General features: G+C 35.2%; 2 protein-coding genes across 3 annotated transcripts; both read left to right on the top strand.

The window, feature by feature from the left end:
* The first annotated feature begins 181 nt into the window (after positions 1-181).
* Positions 182-5,550, top strand: slc22a7b.1 (solute carrier family 22 member 7b, tandem duplicate 1). 2 transcript variants are annotated; one of them, XM_059521024.1, is made up of 11 exons: positions 182-910; positions 1,698-2,084; positions 2,178-2,281; positions 2,560-2,714; positions 3,389-3,557; positions 3,685-3,808; positions 3,903-4,012; positions 4,115-4,329; positions 4,772-4,880; positions 4,962-5,168; positions 5,345-5,550. In XM_059521024.1, exons 2-11 carry the CDS (start codon positions 1,704-1,706, stop codon positions 5,424-5,426), a joined length of 1,656 nt encoding a protein of 551 aa, XP_059377007.1. In that variant the 5' UTR covers positions 182-910; positions 1,698-1,703; the 3' UTR covers positions 5,427-5,550. The 2 variants fall into 2 exon arrangements, with proteins under 2 accessions (XP_059377007.1, XP_059377008.1); XM_059521025.1 differs by having other exon boundaries at positions 185-910; positions 1,828-2,084.
* A 3,614-nt stretch (positions 5,551-9,164) lies between these two features.
* On the top strand, positions 9,165-13,208 carry slc22a7b.2 (solute carrier family 22 member 7b, tandem duplicate 2). The gene is made up of 10 exons (XM_059521023.1): positions 9,165-9,820; positions 9,913-10,016; positions 10,506-10,660; positions 10,816-10,984; positions 11,137-11,260; positions 11,582-11,691; positions 11,789-12,003; positions 12,100-12,208; positions 12,802-13,008; positions 13,109-13,208. Exons 1-10 carry the CDS (start codon positions 9,440-9,442, stop codon positions 13,206-13,208), a joined length of 1,674 nt encoding a protein of 557 aa, XP_059377006.1. The 5' UTR covers positions 9,165-9,439.
* Positions 13,209-14,492: the final 1,284 nt, after the last annotated feature.

The raw sequence follows: 14,492 nt of genomic DNA, 5'->3' as shown, positions 1-14,492 counted from the left end.
AGTAAGATTTTAAAATGTTTTTTTATTATTATTATTATTTTTTAATAAGTCTATTATGCTCGCCAAGACTGTTTCCAGATTTTGTACAGTAGTTGTTCATTATTTTAATACATTTTAAAATGCAACTGATTCCTGTGATGGCGAAGCTGAATTCCACTAGTATTATATCTCTCATGAGCCTTCAGAAATCATTCTAATATGCTGATTTGTTAAAATCTAATCTTTGAACAGAGCAACTTATTCCAGCACAAACAGTTGTCAAGATGAGATTGGGGAATAAAACACTTTCTAAACATTGTCTAATCTTGCCTCTACAGGCTTGGGTTCTGTCTGCATGATTCAGACTAATTGAGGACTGAGATAAAAAGGTATTATGTAAAGTCAAAGATGCTGAGCTAGTGGGATCACTGATTCTTTAATTGGTTGGTTCATGTTGCTGAACTGGTTTTGTGTAATAATTTGATTCTATACTACCTGTCAGTTGCCATTACAGAGATTGCAAATTAACTGCTCGTCATCCTACTCCTGTCTGATTATTCTGATTGGGATTTTAGTGTGAAGGGTTTTACAGTGAATCCCCATGGTGAAATGTCTCTCCCCATTTCCTCTGAGGATTGTACAGCAAGAGCTCTGATGCTAAACTGAAAGAATAGTAGCAGGATGGATATGAAAGCAGAAATGCATGAACGCAACAGAATGGTATCTTTCTCTGTGGCTGAAGGAGGCAGAGAGGGAGGAAAGATGAAGGGTGTTTGGGGAGGGGTTTCATTTAGCCTTTTATTTATGAAGAACTGGTCATTCGTATCTTCCAGTAACTTTCTGTCTGTCTTTGACTTTGCTTGTTGAAGTTCTTTACCATCACGCCACTCTACAAAGATTATACGCACACTTTAATAATCAAGCTGCAGAGGTAAGTATCTTTTCAATCTTGGAGGTGTTTTTTTTTTTTTTACTGTTTGAGTTGTGCTTCTAACAGTGCAAAAACAGACTGACATAAAATAAATTTTGAGTTACTTTTAAAAAAATATATATATATACTACTGAATGAATGTCTTGACTGGAAGCTGAGTAAAGTGTTGATTTCTTTTGAGGGGTTTTTTATGGTAGAAAAATATGATTAAAGAATATGATTACCGAATATGATTAAAGTGTCCACCATTATTTATAACTAAAATGAAATCATTTCCATCAGGCAAATAACATTCCAAATTCATAATAAAATGCATTAAGACAGGTTGTGTTCTTTTGCAACCGAGTCCAGCTATTGTGTGTCTCCACAGCTGTGCACAGAATTCAAACAGAGTGCTGTACCCCCTGTGGTCCATTGCCTGCTATGAGGCTAATGCAGGGTGAAGGAATGGACTTAAAAGAGTTCATGTTGGTTCACAGAGTTTTCAAAGTCCATCAGTACAATAACTTCAGCTTAATACAAGACCCCATTACATCACTGAAAAGATTTGGTTTGCAAAACAGATGGTTTCAACCACATCCTAAATGATTTATCAATTCAAAGTTCAAAATAACAGCACTTGTTTGAAATATACAGTTTTTATAACATTATAAAAGTCTTTACTGTCACTGCCATTTCTTTAAAAAAATCTTACTTATCCCAAACTTTAGTAAATGTCATCAAATCACTTGATATCACTTTAAATCAATTATTTAATATTGATGTTCTATTGTCTGTGACATCCGAGGTGACAATGAAGTTTGAGAGCATTCTGGACGAGACAGATGGGTTTGGGCGATACCAGATTGCACTGGTCTTGCTGATGTTTATACCTCGCATCACAATCCCGTGTCACTTCCTGCTGAACAACTTTATAGCCGCCATTCCATCTCACCATTGTAACATCAGCTTTCTGGGCTCTGAGGGAATCTTTGAGAATCTGACTCAGGAGGAGAGACTGACTGTCAGTATTCCAGTGCAGGATGATGGGACTCCTGCTTCCTGTCACATGTTCTCTTATCCTCAGTTCCACCTGCTGTCAAACTCTTCCAGCCCCTCAGAGGTTGCTGTAGTCCAGTGCCAGAATGGATGGCAGTATGACAACAGCACGTTCATCAGCACTCTTGCAACACAGGTAAAGTCCAGTGATGGTGTTATCCTGCAGGTCCCTCTCAGCTCTCTCACCACTCACACTTTTTCCTGTTTCTCTCTATTTATTTTCTATCAGTTTGATTTAGTTTGTAAGAAGAGGGGACTTGCCAAAGCATCAGCAACCATATTTTTTGTTGGCGTCATGGCTGGAACTGTGTTCTTTGGAGTGCTCTGTGACAAGTAAAACACTAATAACCTCTATTTAAAAACCTTTAGGCTCTTAAGGCTGAAGCTCTCAGTTGGGTAGTATCGGTTTAGGTTTAATCTTTGTACCTTATTTACCCCAAAATAATATTTGTGTCTTAAAGATATATATGTGTTCTTTAAATGTACAGTACATATTAGTACCTAAAGTATACATACTGAGTGTATTACAGAGAGATACATACTGTAATCTTATCATGAATGCAGTATTGATGTTCTGTATGCTGTTTGTTCATCTGTGTGTTGTTGTTCAGGTATGGTCGTAGAAGTATGCTGCTGGTGTCTTATGTGTCAGCTATAGTGTTCAGTGTTGTTAGTGCTTTCTCGAGCAACTACATCATGTTTGCTGCCTTCCGCTTCCTGACCGGATTCGCACTGACGGGAATCACCAACATATCAGTTGTTCTCAGTAAGTCTTTTCTGAAGCCTTTATCCTTTATCCTAGTCTCAGAAACTTTGAGTCATTTGTCCAGTCTCAAAAATGTCGGTTCCAAATGAAAAAGAATCCACTCTTACAAGGCCAATTACAGTCACTTATGGTCATTCGACTGCACTGACGCTATCAGATGAGAACAAAGCCTAGAACTGAACGGAGCTTAATAATGATACTATTGTCTTGTGTAGAGCTGCTTATAGCTGAATTGGGTTCAAAATAGATGAATTCTGCATAGTTATTGAACTGAATTGAATCAACACTGAACATTGTTTCAGTAATGACACTGTTGTCTTTTTAGAGCTTGTATTTTAATTATTCTCAAATTTGATTCTGTTACTTTCCTCTGTTATTGTGAGGCTGCTTTGAAACCATCTGTATTGTATAAAGCACTTCATGAAAAGGGGAAATGTTGAATAACAAAGTTGCAGTTTTCTGAAAGTTTTTTTTTATTAAGACTAAAATTTATGTTTTATTATCATTATTATCATTATCATTATCATTATCTTACCCTTTACTCTTCTGGAAAAGGAAACCATGTAGAATGCATTTATGTTTGTTGATATTTAAAATCTTTTGTACATGTTTTGTGAAACATTTTTGTAATTTTTCTGATGTTTAATGATGATTAAATGTGATCTGTTCTGCAGGTATTGAGTGGGTGGACACTAAACACCGTACATTTATCGGTGTGTTCGGCAGTATTTCCTGGAGTTTAGGCAACATGCTGCTGGCCGGTTTTGCCTATCTGGTCACTGATTGGAGGATGCTGATAATAACTGTCACTTCTCCTCTTCTTGTTGCTACAGGCATTTGGTGGTAATTATTATTATACACAATTATTGTTTTTATTTGAAAGGTGTTTGTTTATGAGAGTCCTGATTCTTCATCACAATCAGGGCCTGTTTGTAAAGTCATGTCATGTTTTTTCATAATACTTTCATAGGTGGATCCCTGAATCAGCGCGGTGGCTAATAGCAAATGGAAAGACAGAAACAGCATACAAGTATCTGCAAAAATGTGCTACTTTCAACAAAAGACGAGACTTTACATCTAGAGTTAAACCAGAGGTAAACAGGGTCTCATTTGCCATCTTTTAAATATTTGCAAAGAACTCAATTTCAGCAAGGGTTTAAAACACCTTTCTTTCTGTTTCCATCAAAGGCTTTGTCCACTGTAATGACTGCAGAACACCAGGGTCACAGTTACACTTACATGGACCTGTTCAAAACCCCACAGCTGAGGAGACTCTCAATTTTCACCGGCATAGTGTGGTAGGTTTTTGTGTGTGTACTAATTTAAGTATTTTATATTCAAAGAAAGCGCCTCTGAATATGTGGAAGCAAAGAAGATACTTTCACTTCTCCTATTTGTAGGTATGGAGTTGCTTCCACATACTACGGCATCAGCTTAAACATCACCGGCTTTGGGCTTGACCTTTACCTGACACACTTCATTTATGCAGCCATAGAAGTGCCAGCGAAAATCCTCATCTACTTTAGTCTCAATAAGGTCGGCCGTAGAGTCACTCAGACTGGGACACTGGTGCTCACAGGATTCTGCATACTTATTAACATCATCACACCTACAGGTTTGTAGATCAAATGTGTTATTTCAATTTCCAACAAAGCAGCCCTTTAGTTTCAAGTGCACTTCATATCAATGGTTCTCAAGCAAAAAACAGATTCACCATAATGATTGTGACAGGGTGGAGGCCAGCAGGAAAAATAATGCTAAAAGCAAATTATAAAATGCAAATTACCATATAATTTGCATAAGTAGGATAGAAAAATGGTTATGTGAATCAGCTTTTAAAAGGGGTGAGAAAGCACTTTCCATATTTTTTGAAGCCATACAACCAATCAAATTCTATTCATTTTGATGCAATTCACAGAAACAAGACAAATCAACAGATGCCAACATGGAATGGTCCATCACTGAAAACCAATAACAAAATGTTGTTGGATCTATGCAATTCAATGCAATTTCAATATTAATACAGTATTTTGGTGTGAATGTGTCTATGGGTTTAGAATACTGGACGTTTCGCACTGTGATCGCAGTGTTGGGTAAAGGACTTTCAGAGGCTTCGTTTACAACTGTGTTCTTATACACCACTGAGCTCTACCCAACAGTCATGAGGTTAGTGTCTGCCATGTTCCTTTTCAGTTAAGCTAACTCAGTTCCGAAAATGCTTCCGTACTCTCTCCTCCACATCTATAGGCAGAATGGAGTTGGCTACGCCAGTTTTATGGCTCGTTTGGGAGCATCCATTTCACCTCTTATCATGCTCTTAGAAGACATTCGGAAGCTCCTCCCAGAGGTCATTTTCTGCACGGTGGCCATCTTTTCTGGTCTCATCGCTTGGCTTCTTCCTGAAACCAACAATACAAGATTGCCAGAAACCATAGAAGATATTGAGGAAATTAGGTACAAGAAAAAAACACAAAGAAAAACAAGAAGAGATCTTGAATTATTGTTTTCTTTTTGGAAACATCAGTTGCCAATCCTGACATAAAAACTTTGTTGTTATTATGTTTGTCAGTTTTTCTTTTACTCGTTTAAAAGAATTCACAATAATTTGCTTTATTATTTATCTTCCACAGAAAGAAACCTATCAGCTTCACAACAGAGAATCAGAGTAACATCCCTTTAAAGTTGCCCATCTGTTCAGAAACAACGCAGTGATATGTAAATCACTTCACAAGCACAAAAAGACATCCTGCCATAGTGACAAGTTTTATAAGCTGTACTCAACATCAGATTCTGCCTTAATTATATAATTAATAAAACTCTTGAAGTCTTGAAGTCATGAAGTCTCGGCATAATGTTTTTCTTGCTTTCTTAGAATTCACAAAATCAATATTCAGTCTTTTTTCTTATGCATTACCTTTAGATACATATTTAATTAATCCCTTTAGTTAATTTCTGTCTATAAGAATTTGTTCCTGCACACAGCACCATGGACAGCAGCAGCATTAGTATCTGGGCTCTGTTTGACAGCACCCTGGACAGCTCCACATTACCTGAGTCTGACCTCTGTTAATGAGCTGTGGAAGGCTTCTCCCATGATTCCAACTCCCACCAAAAACCAACATATCACACATATTCTCTTCAAATTATTTTACTGGCAACAGATATATGTTTATAAAATGAGCAACTCAGACTTAACTATTGAATTATATGAGTAATATCATAAGTTATTATAAAGACAAACCACAGCTCATATCCAATCAAAGACATAAGTGGAAAATATTTGTTTTATTCTAACTTGACACATCTCATTCAGAATAACATTTTTGTAAATATTTTATCTTATTATCTAAACCTTATACCAAATGCTACTGCAGTAAATATCGAATTATAGAGAAAATGCCTGAATGTAAGCAAATAGACTATTTGTGTTTAATAAGTGAGCTGACCAAAGATGCATTCTGGTGTACTGACAGTGAGAGAAGGATAGGAAAGTGTGTTTCACTCCTATAGCCTTTTTAATTTTATTTTATTTTATTTAATTTTATTTTATTTTATTTTATTTTATTTTATTTTATTTTATTTTATTTTATTTTATTTATTTATTTATTTATTTATTTATTTATTTATTTATTTATTTATTTATTTATTTATTTATTTATTTATTTATTTATTTATTTATTTATTTATTTTATTTTATTTTATTTTATTTTATTTATTATTTATTTATTTATTTGCTGGACTTGGACATAATTGGTGCAAGTTTCTGTTGCTGCATGTTCAGTCCTTCTAATAATGGCACCATGTTACAGAAACCCTAGATGGCAGTAGAAGTGACAGTTTTTGGAGAAGGAGTAGTTATTCTTTAGATGTGGTGCAACAGCTTGAACTCTTTCCAGTTTGCAGTTCTCTCAAGGATTGATGCTACATCATTAAAATAATGCTTTTTATTCAGCAAGTTCTGTATGCATTAAAGACTTCTACTTGTCATAAAATAAATACTGTTCTTTTGAACAGAATTCTGGAAATATATTTGTCATGGATTCTGTTTATTCCAGGTATGGTAGGAAATTAATTAATATAATAATCCTTTATTAAGTTTGCTATAATGAGGTTCTTCACTGTAATGGGCCTTACGGGCACCAGCATCAGCTCCATTGTCCCGTGCAAGTGCTTTCTTACATGTCTGTGGGTGACCATTTAATATAATTAATATGCTTCAAACACAATGTAGTATTTAGGAGACAGATTTTACGGACACAGCTCAACACTTGTTTAGTACCAGATGAAGCAAAATTTTTAAATGAACTAAATTAATGATTGAATGACTCACTCACTCACTCACTCATAAAGTCAGTTTACAATCACACAGATTTAACTTGCAGAAAGTCACTTAAAAATCCATACCACTAATGCACTGACTGACCTTCTGCTTTAAATAATAGAACTTATTATTAATCATCTTTCGTAGAATGGGCTGATATAGCACACAGGATGTTTGCTGGCGTTATAATCAGCACTATGATATTGCATGGCATTGCTTATCTCGTCAATGACTGGAGACCTCTGGTCATCACAGTAACAGCTCCTCTTATACTGGCAGTGATCACATGGAGGTAAGATGTTTCTATGATTGACTCAGATGTCCAGTTTTCCCAAATCACCTACATTCCTTTTTTCTAGGTGGATCCCAGAGTCAGCACGATGGCTCATGGCCAATGGACGACTGGAAGAAACCCATTTTTACCTGAGCAAATGTGATTCAGCCAGTAACAGACAACACAACCTCAGATATATCAAACCAGAGGCAACATATGAATATGCAATATTGAGGAAGCGATTACATTTTCTGCATTTTTCCTAAACATTTGAGGACATGACCTTTCAGACCCTTGCCAATGTTATAATTGCTGAGGACAGAGGTGACAAGAAGTACTCATATCTGGATCTTGTGAGGTCTTCTAAGATGAGGAAACTGGCTATGCTTACTGGAAGCACCTGGTGGGAATTTTTTGTCTTTATAATGGCTAAAATTATGGTTTCCTTTTTCAAATTCAAGTCAGAGCTATGTGGTTTACTAAGATAATAAAGTTTGTATATTAATTGTTTTCACAGGTTCAGAGTGGGAATCACTTACTATGGCATCAGTTTGAACATCAGTGGTTTTGGGCTGAACTTCTACCTGACCCAGTTTACTTATGGTGCCATGGAACTGCCATCAAAACTGGTGGCCTATTTGTGTCTGGATAAACTGGGCCGCAGGTACAGCCAGGTGAGCACAGTGATTACAACAGGGGTCTGCATTGGCATCACCGTCCTCATTCCCAGAGGTAAAAGACAGAGAACGATCATTTATTTTGATGCCACAATCATGTGATTGACACTCAAGTTGCTTTAAAACTGTGAAGGTTTTTTTTTTTTTTTTTCAGTTCATTCCGTTACAGAACAACCATTTGTTATGATGTTGTCATCATGAGTTTGACATTCATTGAAAGTCTGTGTGAATGTTTTGTATTAAAGTCAATCATTTATTGTGACATCACAATCATCTGCCTGGCTTTTCAGTCCATTTAAATAAAAGAACAATAATCACATAGAATGTCACTGTTGTGAATGACTAAATGCAACTTTTCAAATGTGATGTCACAGTCGTGTTCAGCATGTCAGTCATTCTAAAATGTTAAATTAAAAAAGCTTTCTGTTGATAAAATCACATGTTTCATCCTATCCCAGTTAAATATGGAAATCCAACTACAAGTGGGCCATTTATGGGATGATTTCACTTATCTAAAAACAAATATATTAATAATTTATAAATATAATGAATAATATATAATTCTTTATCGTTGATCACTAGTTGATTTTCACACAATGTAGAACAAAATCAAAACATTGCTTTCTTATTATAATACTTTCTTATTTCTTGTCCTTACAAGGTTTAACAAGAAGTCAGGGTTTTGCAAGTTATTATGGCCCCTGCTACACTGTCCGGTGTAATAAAATAAAATAAAATAATTGGGTAAAGGATTCTCATAGGCCTCTTTCACGTGTATTTTCCTCTGAGCTCTACCCAACTGCGTTCAGTTGTTTATCATTTGCAAATCTACTTGTGTTTGTACATAAAATGGAAATATATATGTATATTAATTCCTGTTATGGAAAAGCTGAATTTTGAGCAGCCATTACTCCAGGCTTTAGTGTGACATGATCCTTTAGAAATCATTCTGATGATTATGATTTGGAGCCAAAGAAACATAGAAACCAATATTTTTATTATAAGGATTTGAATCATTGTGCTGCTTTATATTTTTGTCGGAAGAACAGCATTTATTTAAAAAAGAAATGTAACTTTTGTAACATTATAAATGGCTTTAAAACACACTTGCTGCAATCAAATATGAATTTCTTTCATTCTTTAATTTCTTTCTTTTAAACCAGTTAAGAAAAAATTCATGTTACATTCATGCTACAAGTCAACAGACTGTGGTTGTCTTGAGGGCAAAGTTATGATAATCTCAGAATGACAAAGCAAGAATAAACATTTATTGTAAAATCACCACAATGTAAAGTTTCAACCAAAGGGTTTAATTTTTACAAATGTTCCACAAAGCTTTAGACATTCCCTCTGTTAACCATTTCCCTCATTTAGAGTGTTATGACATGAGGTATGAACAAAAGAGCCAGATGAGACAGATCCTCAACCAGGTCGAACACAACAGAGCGCAAGGATGAAGTTCGAAGATCTTCTTTCAGAAATTAATGGATTCGGAAGGTTCCAGAAGATGGTCCTGTGCATCAATTTCTTTGGACGATTTAGTCTTGCGTGTCACTTTCTGTTAGGCAACTTTATTGCTGTTATCCCTTCTCATCACTGCAGCATCAGCTCTCTGGATGCTGACGAGATCTTTGAGAATCTGACTCAGGAGGAGAGACTGACTGTCAGTATTCCAGTGCAGGATGATGGGACTCCTGCTTCCTGTCACATGTTCTCTTATCCTCAGTTCCACCTGCTGTCAAACTCTTCCAGCCCCTCAGAGGTTGCTGTAGTCCAGTGCCAGAATGGATGGGCTTATGACAACAGCATGTTCATCAGTACTCTTGCCACACAGGTGAGAATACTCTTGCTTTTTTATATATTACTGATGATACACTTTCTACTTTTCTCAAGTTGTGACCTCTATCTTTTTTGTGTGTCTTTCAGTGGGATTTAGTGTGTGACAAAAGAGCATTGAGCAGATTAACAACCACCATCTTCTTCATTGGGGTCATGTTTGGAGCAGCTGCTTTTGGGAGCTTGAGTGCAATGTTGGTGCAGCTAAATTGGTTTAATGAGGTTTTTGAGGTTTACATAAATCATGGAAATGTTAGTTTAGAGTGAGCTAAATCTAGCACAGTTGCTTAAAAGGATAGTTCACCCAAAAATTGCAATTCTTTCATGATTTGTTGACCCTCATGTTGTTCCAAACCTGTATGCGTGTCTTTCTTCTGCAGAACATGAAAAATTAATGTTGGTAAACATCAGTTCAGCATTGATTTCCAATTATATGGGGGAAAAAACACTGAGACATGTCTCTAAACTTCTTTTTATATGTTCCACAGAAGAAAGAAAGGTCATAAAGTATAAAAAATGTACATTTTTGGGTAAACTATCTATTTAAATTAATCTGCATAAGATGCATTAGAAACACACTGGATATTTTTCCAAATAATCTAATCTAATCAATCAAAAAAAAAAAAAAAATGTTGGTGTTTACATTTGATTGTTGAAGTGGATACATGTCTGTTTCTGCTCAGGTTTGGGCGTAAGCCAATGCTGCTGGTGTCACATATGTTAGGAATGGGATTTGGATTGTGTAGTACTTTTTCGTCCTCCTTCATCATGTTTGCAGTGCTGAGATTCTTCACTGGATTCACCATTACTGGCAGTGTCATCATCTCCACTATACTCAGTGAGAATCCCTCGATTTTTAAATTGCTTAGTGTTGATAATTACTGTGGCTCTAAAAAAGCACACAATAAGGTTTCTAACATCACTGTATTACTGTAACTGTCAAAGTGATGAGTGTGTGTGCATACATTCATTTGTTGATTTGTTCTTCATCAGATGTGGAGTGGGTGAACATTGAGCACAGAAAGCTGGTCGGGGTGATTGACAGCCTCTCTTGGACATTTGCCTTCATGAGCTTTCCAATGATTGCATACTTCATTCGAGACTGGAGATGGCTGACTATTGCCATCTCATTGCCCACCATTATTTCCATAATCACTTGGTGGTGAGTAATAAACCAAACCTAAATAGAGCTCACAGAAAACATCTGAAAATCATTTGGTACTGTAATGTGCCTTCTTCAAAAAGAAGATTGCTGCACGTTCTCAAAATAAAATATTATGCATTTCATAAATATGAATTTTGATGTTGTTATAGGTGGATTCCAGAGTCAGCACGATGGCTGATAGCTAACGGCAGGGTGGATAAAGCGTATTATTATCTTCGTAAATGTGCTGTCATGAATCAGAAAAAGGAAGTTATTGTCAGCATAAAACCTGAGGTGAGAACATCTCACTGAATTACCAGAAGGAAATCTAAAATGGCAGTGAAGAAATATATTGTAATTTAAAATACCAGAAATATATTTTTTTATTAACAATGGCACAACATTTCTCCCTGTTGATGGTGATTGATGTGAAACAGATCATTGAAAAAGAGAAAAATATAGTTTCTTTCACTCTCAGAAATAAAGATACAACAGCTGTCACTGGGGCGGTACCTTTTCAAAATATAATCAAAGTATTTTTTTTCCCTTGCTTTTATTTTAGCATAGTTTTTCTGACATATTTAAATATATTTGTTTTTCTCTGTCTTTCTATAGAATTTGGCTAAAATCATAGTTACTGACAGAGGAAACAGGAAGTATTCATACCTGGATCTGGTTAGGACTCCTAAGATGAGGAGACTGGCTTTACTTACAGGAATCACTTGGTTTGTATTAATCACAAACATACACAACAGTTCCACCAGTAAAAGGATGTTTAGATAAAACTCATTTTTTAATTTCTGCTGTATTTTTCACTGCCAGGTTTGCTGTTGCCACTGTTGCCTATGGAATTAGTTTCAACATTTCAGGCTTTGGACTAAATATGTATCTCACTCAGTTTGTTTATGGAGCCATTGAAATTCCTGCTAAACTGAGCATCTATTATCTGCTGGATAAGTTTGGAAGATGCATAACTCAGGCTGGATCACTGCTGTTTGTTGGAATCAGCCTGATGATTAACATATTCATACCCAAAGGTGAGAGCCATTACTTACTGACCCTTTAACATGAAGTTTACAGTTTCCCCATTGACAGTTTGGCCTATGCAACGTTTTCTTTCTCTTGCCATTCAGATAAGTCAGTGGTTCGTACAGTGATTGCTGTGCTAGGAAAAGGCTGCTCAGCCACATCTTTTGGCACAGTTATTTTATACAGCTCTGAGCTTTACCCCACTGTTGTCAGGTATGAAAACCAGTTTCATTCAAAATTATACTTTAGTAAAAAATAGATCTAGTGCCCAAAGCTACACTACAATTGAATTTTTGAAAAATTGTTTGGGGTTAGTCAGATTTTTGAATCCAGTTATATTGTGAAATATTATTATATTATTTAACCTTTTTAATATAATAAAACATAATTTATTCTTGTGATGGCAAAGCTGAATTTTTAGCAACCATTACTCCAAACTTCAATGTCATATGATCATTCTAATATCTTGATTTGTTGCTTAAGAACATTTTATCATCAATGTTGAAAACAGTAGTGCTGCTTAATTATTTTTGTTGAAACTGTCATACATTTTTCGATGGATTAAAAGTTCAGAAGAACAAACATAAATCTAATGTAACTATTGCTTCTGTTCAAACAGGAATCTTTTGTAACATTATAGTTGTCTTTACTGTCATTTTTTTCAATTTATTGACTTGTTGTTGAATAAAACAGAAGAAATCTCCCCCAAACTTTTTAACAGTAGTGTAAAACTGTAAATGGTAAAAATTAATATTTTTTTATTTTTGAAGTTGAATTTAAAATATACTTATAAATGCAAAATATAGGCAAAATGGGATGGGGTATACCTCCTTTGTGGGACGTCTTGGTGTGTCTGTGGCTCCTCTGATCCTGCAGTCGGATGATGTTTGGAGCTATTTCTCTCAAGTCATCTTGTCTTCTCTTGGCCTCTCTGCTGCTTTTGTGGCTTATCTATTACCCGAGACACGAGGCAGGTGTCTGCCGGAGACTATAGAGGACATTGAGGGAATCAGGTATGGTTATGTGGAAAAATAATCTAGTCTGGGAAACTGAACCCTTAAGCATAATAATTTGCAATTCGAAGAATGTTCATTTTGTTGTTTTAAATTACAGGAAGGGCACTGATGACTCGCCACTACAAGATAAAAAAATTGATGTAAAAGAGGGCAGTAGGTTGAAATGGAAAGACAGTTTAATTGTGCAGAATACATAACTGTAGTGCTGTTGAATTTTTTTTATTTTTTTATCCACAACCCTATTTTTGTGTCATCCTTTAATTAAAACATTGAATGAGAAATTTGAAGGGAGATGTAGCATGTTTTTCTCATTGTGATGTTTTTGTGTGACTCACTAATCCACATATAAAGGAATACTATAGGAGGAATAGCTCACAGTGTTGGGGAAAGTTATACTCAAAAAAGTAATGCATTACAATATTGTGTTACTCCATAAAAAGTAACTACACAGTGGGCAATTGAAGTTGAAAAGACTAATCAAAATTAACATAACAAAAAAACAAACAAACAAACAAACAAACAAACAAACAAAAAAACGGTCAAATATGTAAATAAAACCAAAATATTAAACAAAAAACTCAGTTATATTTTTGGCAACTTTAAATGCCATTTCAGGCTGAAGGAAGTGCCTCTGTATTCATATCCAATTTCTCATTTAATACGGGACAGAAGTGGTGTCAGAGAATAAATTGGAAAACAAAGTAACTTGCATTACTTATTTAAAAAAAAGTTCAGATATTTAAAAAGAATATATTAGTTTACTAGTTACTTGAAAAAAGTAATCTGATTGCATAACTCGCATTACTTGTAATGTGTTACAACCCTGCCTGGAAATATAAAAAAAAGGCCAGGTTTGACATTGGTTTACTAACATTATATGTACGGTTTAATCAAGGTGCTTTGTCTGGGAAGAAAATATGTTATGAAACTTGAAACCTGAGTTTACTGTTCATTAATCAGTAATCTGGAATCTTGCCCTAGTGCTTCTCAAAAAGTGTTTATAAAATGCAGAATGTAACTGTTTATGTCTGTATTTTTGGGTAACATTAAAAGTAAAATCATTCTGTGTGAAATAGAGAGGGGTAACAGATTTAAGTAACCTTTAATACTGTCATGTTGGATAAGGTGACCCTACTGTTATGTCTTATTCTGTTCACATCAGAGCAAAATTCTTTCTGGGATACAAAATAAAGGTTATTAAACTGCACCAGAGTGAATTTAGGTAACATTAAAATCATTCTGGGTCATATAGAGAACAGATTTCAGTAACCTGTAATGCTGCCTTGTCAGATTTGTTGACCCTGCAGTGTCTGTTGCTGTTCACATCAGACCAAAATACTTTAGGTGTTTAGACTTCACCAGAGTAATTCTGGTGAATATTAAAGCCATAATTAGTAATTATATATGCAATCATGATAATACTCAATAGCACTTGGAGACTTTGTCCAATAACCATTTATTGATATTCACTGAAAAACCTA

The sequence above is a fragment of the Carassius carassius genome, chromosome 32, assembly GCF_963082965.1.
Source record: "Carassius carassius chromosome 32, fCarCar2.1, whole genome shotgun sequence".
In the NCBI taxonomy this organism is placed as follows: Eukaryota; Metazoa; Chordata; class Actinopteri; order Cypriniformes; family Cyprinidae; genus Carassius; species Carassius carassius.
The sequence above is the reverse complement of the archived record's forward strand: the minus strand, read 5'-3'. Positions and strand labels throughout refer to the sequence as shown.

Bases quoted from the DNA above. Each gene is read 5' to 3' on its own strand.
- slc22a7b.1 (XM_059521024.1), top strand. From the start codon at position 1,704: ATGAAGTTTGAGAGCATTCTGGACGAGACAGATGGGTTTGGGCGATAC. The intron at 2,085-2,177 runs GTAAAGTCCAGT...ATTTTCTATCAG, and splicing joins TCAGCACTCTTGCAACACAG to TTTGATTTAGTTTGTAAGAA. The intron at 2,715-3,388 runs GTAAGTCTTTTC...TCTGTTCTGCAG, and splicing joins CAACATATCAGTTGTTCTCA to GTATTGAGTGGGTGGACACT.
- slc22a7b.2 (XM_059521023.1), top strand. From the start codon at position 9,440: ATGAAGTTCGAAGATCTTCTTTCAGAAATTAATGGATTCGGAAGGTTC. The intron at 10,661-10,815 runs GTGAGAATCCCT...GTTCTTCATCAG, and splicing joins CATCATCTCCACTATACTCA to ATGTGGAGTGGGTGAACATT. The intron at 11,692-11,788 runs GTTTGTATTAAT...TTTCACTGCCAG, and splicing joins TTACTTACAGGAATCACTTG to GTTTGCTGTTGCCACTGTTG.